The sequence below is a fragment of the Squalius cephalus genome (assembly GCF_949319135.1).
Source record: "Squalius cephalus genome assembly, chromosome: 2".
Classification (NCBI taxonomy): Eukaryota; Metazoa; Chordata; class Actinopteri; order Cypriniformes; family Leuciscidae; genus Squalius; species Squalius cephalus.
Window position 1 is genome coordinate 25,783,626 of NC_137123.1, and position 12,072 is coordinate 25,795,697.

Genomic DNA, 12,072 nt, shown 5'->3' on the forward strand with positions numbered 1-12,072 from the left:
CCATATTGTTAGATTTTCTTTATTACTTGGGTTTATGTATAAACATACCCAGTCACAAAAAATATATATATATTTTTTTTCCTTTTAACATTGTGAAGGACTTTCATACTGTCCATTTTTGCTACTTTTCTCCTTCATGAACATAATTATTTTTACATAAACAAATGAAAGGGACACACTGCAACTCTAAACTCAATTGTATAGGCTATTTCTTCCCAGATGCCGACACATCCCAGAGAAACTGCAACTCAATCACAAGACACAGAGGACTGTGAAGATATTTCACTGCATGGAACTTGGTCTCCATTACATTATGTTTATAGTTTGTGTTTTACTTCTAAAACTTTTTTTGAAATACATTCACACAGACACAGTGTTGTGGATATTATCAATCAGAGCCACAAATGAATGTCAGAGTGGTGGGTCCATGCAGAGACTGCATAAGGCTCATTTTACCCACACTTTCTTTTGCCTTTATTTACCAAATGTCTCCATACAGACATTCAGTAGGCCTACTTCAAAAGCAGATACATGGTGTGCCTTTGTTACAACTATTGTTGTAACACGTGTGCGCTTGTTTTTCTATCCCGGTGGGCACTTCAACCTGAATGACACTTTTTGCCTTTATTTACCAAATGTCTCCATACAGACATTCAGTAGGCCTACTTCAAAAGTCCCTCAATTTGCCCCAACCCACCTCGACTGTTGGATGGAAATAAATAGTTTTATTAAGTTTTTGTTTAATCATTTTTTATTTATTTATTTAACTACATTTATTCGTGTAAAACACGAATTAAACAGTTTATGTATAATAATTTGTTTAAAAAAGTATTCATTTATTTCCATTTTTATGTTTGAATTGATAACTCCTTCATTTTATTTTTAAGTGTCACTCCCGAGTCCTCCAGTCTGCGTGCGATCAAGCGCTGTTTGCATCGTTCTGTGTAATGGAGAAACTGAAGCACCTCAGCAGAGGAAGATTAGCTACCCGGCATACAACTGTTGCTCTAATCCGCTTTGAGAGGATAGACTTAGGACAACTACAAGACAGAAGCTATACTGCCATATTGTTTGTTTTTTTGCAATAAAAAAAAGAATATTTTTGAGTTAAAATAGGATATTTTTGTCTAAATCAATAATCCTTAACGACTCTATTGGAACTCTTAACTGGGAGTATTCATGCTGTAGTTAACATGTTTACTTGTTGTCCAGTCTGAAAACAGCGTCGCTGGAATTTTTTAGCTTCTATATTGACCATTACAGCTATTTGAAGTCTCATATTACATTGAACCGAAGATGAAGGATCGACTGGAACAACTAAAATCGGTAAGAGGATTTTTCTTATGAGTTATGATTTCAAACGGCGGCCTGGGGACTGAATTGCTACTGTTTGACCGTTACCTGGGAGGTCCTGAGCTCAATATTGACTAACTGGGTCTTTGTAGGGAGAGTTATGGTTAATTACGCGTAGATTATCTAGCTGCCAGTAATTACACTCATGATGATACACATAGTTTAAAAGGGTATTAACTGCCATCACGATTAATTTAAAACGCGTCTGACATTGATAGTTGAGATTCGCTAGCATCCACATCATCCTGACTTGTCATAGGTGCCAAATCTGTTTAAAATATCACATTTTGTAATGTTCTAAATTTTGAACATAAACTGCAATGGATTCTAATCTATAAATTTACTAACAAAAGCAAGTAATGGTTGCTGAAAAAAAAAAAAAAAAACTTAAACCAGACTAATGTAGTTTGCTAATCTTAGTTGGTCTCCCATCTGACTTGACCAGCCTGGAAGACCAGCTTAAACCAGTTAAGACCATCTTAAACTGGTTTAATATGTTTTTACACAGAGAAAACACTGTTTCTGCCAAGTTAATAAACTTTCTGCTTTGTTCCTGTATGTCAAAATAGAAGTCGGACCAAGCTCCCGATGATGTGGAAATTCCAATGGAAAATAAAGAATTTATGGATGAGTTCTTCACTCAGGTATATGTGAATTAACTACATTGTAAGAAAATGAAAGCGGACATTTGAAGGTCACAATTGGGTCATTTCTCTGTATGTGTTCAACAGATTGAGGAAATCCGCAGCAGTTTAGACAAGATTGATGAAAATATAGGCGAGATAAAGCGACTGTATTCTGTCATCCTCTCTGCACCTACATCAGACCAGAGTTAGTCTAATCATTTTTTTTTTACCTTTATTTTTAAGATATTTATCATTTTTCTCTGTCGTCTCCCCACCATGTTCAGGTTTTAAATATCTCTCATCTTATTTCTCAACTAGAGACGCAGGACGAATTGGAGGCAGTTACTAATGAGATAAAGAAACTGGCCAACAATGCTCGCAACAAACTCAAAAGTCAGTTTTCAGCTCTTGCATTGCTTGTTCATGAAAATATATCAATAATTGGACAATTTGCTACAGCACTCTTGTCTATAAATTTGGATTTTTTTGACAGGCATTGAGCAGAACTTGGCATCTAACACCGAGGAGAGGGTTTCAGCAGATGTACGGATAAAGAAATCTCAGGTAACCACTAGCTCTACCACAAGCCCAAAAGGATTTAAACTAGTTCGTTTTTTTTATTCATACAGTGTTTATCTCCTACATTTTAGCATGCCATTCTTGCTAAGAAGTTTGTAGAGGTGATGACCAAATACAATGAAGCTCAAATGGAGTTTAAAGAGAAGAGCAAAGGGCGCATCCAAAGACAGCTGGAGATCAGTGAGTGACAAGCAGATACACCAATCTTATTTAGGGTTTGATTTAAAACAAAATATCAGTATTCACAATGTTATATGCATGTTTAAGGCTAATGTTGGCTTCTGTCTTACAGCTGGCAAAGTCACTACTGATGACGAACTGGAGGAAATGCTGGAAGGAGGTAACGCTGCAGTATTCACAGCAGGAGTGAGTACTATTCTATATACTTCTCTCTGTGTGATGTTTTGTTGAAAGAACATAACTTGTCTGTATGTTTTTGAGCTAAAGGATACTTGTCTTACACTGCCGTTTAAAAGGTTGGGGTCAGTAAATTCATATATATATATTTTTTTTTTTAAAGAAATTAATACTTTTATTCAGCAAGTACACATTAAAGGGGTGGTATAATGTCCTTTTCACAAGATGTAAAATAAATCTCTGATGTCCCCAGAGTGTGTATGTGAAGTTTTAGCTCAAAATACCCCACAGATATTTTATATAGCATGTTAAAATTGTCACTTTTTGAGGGTGAGCAAAAACGCACCGTTTTTATGTCTGTCACTTTAAATGCAAATGAGCTGCTGCTCCCGGCACAAAGGGTGGAGCTACAAGAGCTTGTGTCCTTTTAACTCACACAGACATGCACTGAAAATTTCAAAAACTTTTAGCCTTTTATGTTCAAACCGGAGTCAGACAAAGATGGAGAGACTCCAGAAGAGGTGACAACATGTAGACAACATTTCTGAATGGTTAGTTGATGAATTTATGTAGCTTATGAGTAGTTATCTTCTAGTCACTGATTAGCATATTCTGTCATGATAATCTATAAATCGTGTTCCCGGGGGCGGGGTTTATGTAAATTTTAGGGTTTTACCCGGGAGGAAGCTTGTGTAGTCCCTACCAGCCGTTTGTTGTAGTCCTTAAAAAAAGTGATTTCTGTAAAAGCAAATGTCTCCCTTTGATTTGAACTTTGAGCATTGTAGCTTTGCAGATGTTGGTTATGCTCAAACAACATTACACACTAACTAAAGTTAGAAAAGTGAAATCATAATCAACCACCCCTTTAAATTGGTCAAAAGTGGCAGTTAAGACTTTTACATTGTTACAAGAAATATCTTTTTCAAATAAATGTTGTTCTTTTGAACTTTCCATTCATAAAATAATCCTGAAAAACTATATTACGGTTTCCAAAAAACCATTAAGCAGCACAACTGTTTTCAAAATTTAAAATAATAAGAAATGTTTCTTGAGCACCAAATCAGCATATTAGGATGATTTCTGAAGGATCATGTGACACTGAAGACTGGAGTAATGATGCTGTAAATTCAACTTTGCCATCACAGGAATAAATTACATTTTAAAATATAGAAATAGTAATAATATTTCACAATATTACATTTTTTACTGTATTCTGTTCAAATAAATGCTGCCTTGATGAGCATAAGAGACTAAATAAAAACATAAAAAAATCATACCGATCCTAAACTTTTGAACACTAGTGTGTGTTTATTATTTAAACAACTTTCTCCTTTTCTATAGATTATGGACTCTGGAATATCAAAACAGGCACTAAGTGAGATTGAGGCACGACACAAAGATATTATGCGACTGGAGAGCAGCATAAAAGAGTTGCATGACATGTTCGTGGACATTGCAATGCTGGTGGAGAATCAGGTACATGTGTTTGTCTTTTCTGGAGAATAAAGCAGAGATACAGCCCCATTTCGGAGGCCTTATGATTACAGCTGCTGTTTGATTCAGGTTGAACACCGGCCTATTATATATCCTCAGCATTTTATTCTAATCTGTCAACAGGGAACCATGATTGACAGAATTGAGAGCAACATGGACCAGTCCGTGGGTTTTGTGGAAAGAGCTGTGGCTGACACTAAAAAGGCTGCCAAGTTCCAACAGGAAGCACGCAGGGTGAGCTTGGAAATTATGAGGAGTAAAACAATTGTGTCATATAATAAACAACACTTTCACTTTATAGTTTATTTTCATTTATAAAATGCAGACTACCATTTGTAGGATTCTCAAATAGTGTTTTATGTTTCTTGCAGCAATTTTTTTTAATGTTTAACAGGTTTTATTTTTCATCATGCTTTGAGTTTCTTCTGTTTTCCTTCTCTCTATATTTCGGTTTCATCCCCATCTCTATATGTCTGTTCGCTACACCTTCTAAACTCTCCTTACTCTTCCTACTCTCTCCTTCCCAATCATCCTTTCCCCTGCTTTCCTCTGCTATTATTATATCATTATCATGCTGTCACTGTCCACTCACTTCCAACTTTGTAGAAAAAGATGATGATCATGCTGTGTTGCACAATTCTTGCGGTCATCGGTGGTTCTCTGGTGTATAGCTGGCTGACATAAGCTTCAAGGTAAGCATTCATAAAGCTAAATTCATAAACTCTATGTTGACTGTTTGTGAGTAACATCCTGTCTTTTTCAGGTGAAGACGTTGTCTAATCTACCAAGTCCAGAGTCTCTATCAAGAATCAAGAGAAGCGTCTTAGTGCCAGTGAAACATAAGCATCCCTACTGACACAACATGTTTTCCCGTGCTGGCTTATCTTATTTGGTCTTTTACATTCTTCCTGTCTTATCAGTTGGCCTTGCATTGTTAGAGGCATCATAGTATAATGTGATGTAAAAGCTAGCTGTCAATTTTAGGGCTGTGGTATGAAAAATAGCTTTAAAGGGACAGTGCACCCAAAAATGTAATTATTTACTCACCCTCATGTTGTTCCAAACCTGTATGAATTTCTCTCTGCTGTTGAGCACAAAAGAAGAAGATATTTTGAAGAATGTTGGTAACAAGACAGTTGATGGTAGCCAATGACTTCCATAGTATTTTTCCTACTATGGAAGTCAACTGTCTTGTTACCAACATTCTTCAAAATATCTTCCTTCTTTTGTGTTCAAAGAAATTCATACAGGTTTGGAACAACACAAGGGTGAGTAAATGACACATTTTTCATTTTTGGGCAAACCAACCCTTTAATTTATTGAATTGTTTTATGGGAATTTATGATAAAGCCCATGTATGATGATAAAAGATAAATAAGAGGTTACGTTTTGTTTTTGAAGCCTCAATTTTTTTTAACTGACAGGTGAAACATTTTACACTACCAATGTCAAATATTTTGTGCCCACTTAGTCCTTACTGGAAAAAAACAACAACAAAAAAACTTTAGATCATGTTTAAATCATGTTTTTAATTTAGTATTTGTCAAAATATTTGTGAGATTTTCAATGAGAGTGGTTCTGTTGTTACTGACCATTTACTTATTTAATGCAGATGAGTAGCACTTTTAGCACTGGTATTTTTCTCTTATGTAAGTGATAATAGTAGTATTGTATATTTTGGAGACACCTGAGTTTAATTATACAGTAGTCTGACTTGAGTTATTGTCTAGACTGAGTAGTCGTGATTAAAAGACCGAGGTGTCTAAAAATCTGTGTTATCCGTTCTTTCATCAAGGCTTAAAAACAATAAATGATTTGTAATATTTATTTATGTGATAAACTTTTCTGGAGTTGATTGTGACGTTGTGGTTATCGACAGATGTTTAGTCCAATGAGTTGCTGCGCGTTAGGTGACTGCTGACCAATCAGCAACTACTTCCTGATCGATTGGGTTAAACGAAAAGTTTTACCATGCGGAGTTACCTGGGGTCGATTACGGATGAAAATTCAATTTGTACAATTATTCAGAGTATTTCAAAACAGTTTATTGGACTCGAAGGAATGTCGAGGACTTCGTGATTACCTTATGTGAAGTTACACTGGGCTAATTCGAAAGAAAATGTAGATTTATTTCACCAGACGCCACAAGCCAGAGCTTTATATGCAGTCATGGACTGGACGTCCGCCGGCGATGGGACGCCAAGCCACGTAAGAGCTAAGGTACCTAAAAGCTATGTTTAACTAATCACTTATGAAATAAATGTAAAAAAAAACAATTTGGTTGCAGACATTTTGCCAAAACTGAATGAGTGTGTTGATATTTTCCATTTGATTGGTTGGCAACGCGAAGCTTACAGCACATGTAAGCCAATCTTTGTGTAGCTGTTTTGATCGACGTGCAACTCCAGCCAATGAGAGCATGGCTCGTCTAGTTTCTTGTACTATTATTTGTCTCTTAGTACCGCCTCCCTGTGAAGTGACAGCAGCATTAACCAATGGGAGTCAAATCGATGGCGTCGCATGTGTCTGTGATTGGATGCCAAGTCTGTAGCGGGCGGGGCTTACTTCGTGGTGTTTTTGTGACGATGTGAAAATGGCGGCGAATGATCTATTCTACTATATTAACTTTGTCGTGAATTCACACAGTGGAGCTGTCTGAATAAGGCTTACTTTCACTTAACGTTAGAATATGAAAGTTACCAGACGAGTCTAGACGGAGTGCACATTTTATTAGTAAACAGTACACGAGGACTATTTTGACCGCTGGATTTTCCCCACTGTGAGCCTGAGTTTAAGTCTTGTGGAAATGTTTTTATTTTAAACTTGAACCGAGATTAACGTTAGCGTATGTTGCTCGATAAATATACGCTCTTCATTTCTCGCCTCACTCTTCATGGGTGACTGCAATATTATACGTTGTACATATAAGCCGTATGTATAAGCAAAACCCACTATCTCTTTGTATTTTTTTTTTTTTTTTTTTTACCACTCGCGTAATATTTGTAGGCTGGTTAACGTTAGCTGGTGCTGATGCTCGTTCACTCTCCCCTCAGCAGCGCTTAGCTTGACAACCTAGCTTTCATGATTTTTATTCTTTTTGGTGTGAAATATAATACAAGAATTTTGTAGCGCGATGGTCCGTTTTTATGTGAAAAAAGCTGCGGACGAGTTTTCAACTATTCGAAAACAGCGATTCTTTTATCTAGGCAGTATCCATGTAAAGTGACGATATTTCGATTAGACAGACACTAATAAAGTGTCCAATGTCCATCGAGAACAGTTGAACTTGTGGCGGTTAATTCTGACGGGATAAGCTGACAGAGGCGCGTTCGCTGGCTCGCGACTTGCCCGTTCGCTGGCGGGCTGCGCGTGAGTCTTTATCCTGACAATGGACGATCCCAAACCGCGTTACAGCAAGCGACTGGTAAGTACAGCACAGTAGACACTTGGAAAATAAAACGTTTTGCTCTGGATGGTAGTCTGCAATGGAGTTTCTGAATTGAGAGCAGTTCGCTGATAAATTCCATTGCTGTTGAAATGTTTGCAGCGCAAGGTGTGACTGAAGAAGACTTATTTTCATTTTATGTTCTCCGTACCGGTTTAATGCGTCCAGATGTTTAAAAAAATTTGACATAGCAGATGTCATAACGTCATTTAAAGATTTCTTGAAAGCTTTGACAAGTTTTGCACTTTCATTGGAAAGGATAAATACAGTAGATGTTGAATTCGTGGCTGGCTTCTGACAGAAGGTCCACGTGACCAGCAAATGTGCAAGCAACCACTGACCATCACAGGTGCATGATCTGAAAACATTTCCATTTTCACATAACAAAATCTGTAAAATTATCAGAGTAATCCGAGTAAATTCACAAAGCGTACTTGCAATAAATTATGGTGATTAAAAACACCTAGAGATTTTCTAGTTGACACGGCTATTTCGTTGAAGATCTTGCAGATATCTAAATTCCCTTTGCCTCATCAAGAAGTTAAAGGATTAGTTCACTTTTAAAAAAAACTTTTGCTGATAATTTACTCACCCCCATGTCATCCAAGATGTCCATGTCTTTCTTTCTTCAGTCGAAAAGAAATTAAGGTTTTTGATGAAAACATTCCAGGATTTTTCCCCATATTATGGACTTCAATGGGACCCAAACGGTTCAAGGTCCAAATGACAGTTTCAGTGCAGCTTCAAAGGGCTTTAAACGATACCAGACGATGAATAAGGGTCTTATCTAGCGAAACGATCGGTTATTTCAAAAATAAATTAAAAAGTTTAAGTTTTATAAGGACAAATGCTCGCCTTGCTCTGTTCTGTGATGCGCGTTCGTGACGTCACGTAATACGCAATTACGTTGAAAAGGTCACGCTTGAAAAATTTCTGTCCTGAAGAAAATTTTCTTTTAGGCTTTTTAATATTAAAGCACCCAGGATACGCACACGAAATGGCCATTTTAAACGATAAACTGACACAAATACATTTGAATATGTGTATATGGTCCTCCTTCCGCACATTTGTAAACACGTCAAACGTGACCTTTTCAACGTAATTGCGTTTTACGTGACGTCACGAACAGAGCAAGGCGAGCATTTGTGCTTATAAAACTTAAACTTTTTTATTTATTTTTTAAATGACCGATCGTTTCGCTAGATAAGACCCTTATTCATCGTCTGGTATCGTTTAAAGCCCTTTGAAGCTGCACTGAAACTGTCATTTGGACCTTGAACCGTTTGGGTCCCATTGAAGTCCATTATATGGGGGGAAATCCATGTTTTCATCAAAAACCTTAATTTCTTTTCGACTGAAGAAAGAAAGACATGGACATCTTGGATGACATGGGGGTGAGTAAATTATCAGCAAAAGTTTTTTTAAAAGTGAACTAATCCTTTAAATACATTAGGGCTGCAACAACTAATCGATAAAATCGATAATAATCGATTATGAAAATCGTTGTCAACGAATGTCATTGTCGATTAGTTGGTCTGCTCACGTGACGGGGAGCGTTACTGATGACGTCACTTTCATGACAACGCAGTCACGCGAAATGGCAGAGAGTAATCGGAGAGAAATATCAGCACGGCAAGCAAAAACTGTATATTCTCATTATATGAAGATGTGAAAATGGTATAGTCTAGTTTAATTCAATGCTACTGTGTAAACAGCTTTGTTTACTAACTTCGGGACAGTCACACTAGATCTATTTTGTATCGAGCATCAGGTTGCGCAATCAGGTCGCTCGCAACATAAGTGATGGATTAAAATAGCGCTACCGCAGAAATGGGTTAAATTAAATGGTGTTTACAAAGTGAAGCACTAAATATAAAGGCAGTTAATAACAGCAGCAGTAAAATATTGTTTTTTAGTCACTGTAGTAGTCAGTGGTTTTCAGCGAATGCTTGTGCAGTAATACATAATTTTTCCTGTACTTTTAATCAAGCCTGTTGTCAGCTGCTCCATTCCGCTCTCTTTTTATAGCATTTGTCTACTATGTAAGGGATAATCCCGCTTATTACATGGCTACCCACCAAATAAATCAATAATTTTACACAAAATATTGATTTAAAAAGGAGTTTATTGATTTAAAAATGATTGTATTGCTTCCGCTAAAGAAAATAGTCCGTTCCGTCTCTACGGTTAGAATCCTGCGTCCATAGCAACGCTCTGTTTTTCTGGTGTGTTATACTTCGCAGCGGTCTGTTATCAAGAAATAACAGATCGCATTCTACATTGGAATTCAAAATCTGCTGCTTAATATCTTATTACAAACATGTTTGTGTCCTAATTTCATAATGTGAAGTTTATATGAGCAGCGCGACTCAATATTTTGTTTTGTTTATTTATATTTTGGATATTTAAAGAAGTTTTACTGTTTAAAAACTGGACACACTTTTGTGTTTGGGGTTTAAAATGTAAAAATTAAAGATTATATTAGTAAAACTCAATGTGTGGCTTTTGCACTTTTTAAAGTACACTTTTACACATAAATACCCTGATTTAGGGTTTTATTTAGTTATAAACAAAAATCAAATTGAATAAAAAAAAAAACCCTATCCGATTAATCGATTAATCGAAAAAATAATCGTCCGATTAATCGATTATCAAAATAATCGTTAGTTGCAGCCCTAAAATACATTTATTCTCTAGACTATATTATTATGCATTAAAGTCCTTATGGAGTTTACTTGCGATGAAACCTGCCAGTTATGAATGCCAGCAGCTTGCAGTGCATCATCACGATTGTGTAAAACTTGTGATTTTTTTTTTCCCCCCATCTTCTACACCACAAAATTCAATAAATAATTTATTAAGTCTATGTTCTTATATATAGTCCCCCCCCCCCCATCTTATTTTCGATTAAATGGTTTAATTCTCTTGATCCAAACTGACATGTCGCTTTAGCGCCATACACTTTTAATATTCATTTATGTTTTGGATTACCCCAACAACACCTCAGTCGTAAAGATTCTGAATGTTAGTCGTTGACACAATGGCTGTGTCCAAAATCGCATACTTTCTTGAGTAGGTACTTATTTTACTGCTAAAAAGTGCGTTCTTTACAGTATGAGTGTGTGAATGTAATCTGGACGTACTACATTCGCCATGTTGTCATTCTCATGTGACTTACCAACGCTTCACTGCCATTCACAAATCCCCTCCCGTGGCCTCATGGGATAGTAAAGTGTTCATCGAATGCATGCACACTTCAGATTCTAGCCGAAAGTAGGTCATCCAGGTATTTTTCGCCTACTCTTTTATGAGTACTGTGAATTCGGACATACTTATTTTATCACATACTGGTTTTTGCCTACTAGCCAATATATAGTAGGGAAGGATGTGATTTCGGATGCAGCCTGACACTTGTGCATACAGAAAATTATTAATTTGCAGTTGGTGCTATTGTTTAAGGTTGGGTTTTAGAGAATTTGTTGCACATAAATTAAAAGATCTCGATCAATGCGTTAGAATTTATCTCTAAAATGGTCTGAAATCATATTGGTGGTTTGGTTGTAACATTTGCCCACGGTAGTTCTCTGAAGAGCAGGATGGAGAAGTGAGCAGGATTTGAGAGATTGTTGTGTGCATGCTGTTTTTGTAGAGACTGGTGAAGTGGAGGATGAATGATTAGATTGGTTTAGCAGACCATGTGATCAGACATGCGGAAACGGGGGGAGGAGTGGGCGGGGGCACTGCAGAGGCGAAAGGATGACAGAGGAGAACAGACAGCAGATTTTCCCATTTTGAAAGAAGGGAAGAAATGCAGGGATGGAGAACGGACAGGAGATCCTTACGCTTGTTGACGGGGGGATGTTGTTGATGAGACGGAGAGGCAGGAAGAGGAAAAGCCAGCAGGAAGATGTGACACTGAAGGTGCGAGGTGTGTAGTGTCTCATTGCCCTCCACAAGGGCTTCCTCCTAGCGCACTGCGGTCTAGGGCCTCGCTTGGAGAGAGGGCGATCGAAAGCTGCATGTGGAAGGGCACAGAGAAGGTTTTAGTCCTGCCATCAGTTGCATTTTTTTTTTTTTTTTTTTCATTTCTCTCCTTTCATACTCCACTTCATCTTGATTGATTTCATCTCCCTCCAGTGTGGGGACACGTTGCTGTACAGGTTGTACTGTTTCACCGTGAATTCATATTTTTAGATCTTTGTTGTGAATGGAAGAGAT

At 37.1% G+C, this 12,072-nt stretch overlaps 2 protein-coding genes across 20 annotated transcripts in view; both read left to right on the forward strand.

Annotated features, from left to right (window-relative positions):
* The first annotated feature begins 932 nt into the window (after nt 1–932).
* On the forward strand, nt 933–6,263 carry stx3a (syntaxin 3a). Of its 2 annotated transcripts, XM_079847466.1 has the most exons (11): nt 933–1,326; nt 1,923–1,997; nt 2,085–2,184; nt 2,298–2,372; nt 2,473–2,543; nt 2,630–2,738; nt 2,851–2,924; nt 4,257–4,391; nt 4,533–4,643; nt 5,016–5,101; nt 5,173–6,263. In XM_079847466.1, the coding sequence occupies exons 1-10, from the start codon at nt 1,297–1,299 to the stop codon at nt 5,091–5,093; spliced, it is 858 nt and encodes a 285-aa protein (XP_079703592.1). In that variant the 5' UTR covers nt 933–1,296; the 3' UTR covers nt 5,094–5,101; nt 5,173–6,263. The 2 variants fall into 2 exon arrangements, with proteins under 2 accessions (XP_079703592.1, XP_079703593.1); XM_079847467.1 differs by lacking the exons at nt 5,016–5,101; nt 5,173–6,263 and adding an exon at nt 4,804–4,889 and having other exon boundaries at nt 972–1,326.
* Nucleotides 6,264–6,328: 65 nt separating this feature from the next.
* Nucleotides 6,329–12,072, forward strand: part of kdm2aa (lysine (K)-specific demethylase 2Aa) — a 28,878-nt gene continuing 23,134 nt past the window's right edge. For 3 of the 18 annotated variants that reach the window (XM_079898489.1, XM_079898481.1, XM_079898483.1), the window contains exon 1: nt 6,337–6,629. In XM_079898489.1, coding sequence (XP_079754615.1) covers nt 6,579–6,629 — 51 coding nt within the window. In that variant the 5' untranslated portion in view covers nt 6,337–6,578. Of the gene's footprint in view, nt 6,630–6,977; nt 7,834–11,617; nt 11,776–12,072 lie in introns of those variants that run through there. The other 15 variants (XM_079898477.1, XM_079898488.1, XM_079898487.1 and 12 more) reach the window with 9 other exon arrangements.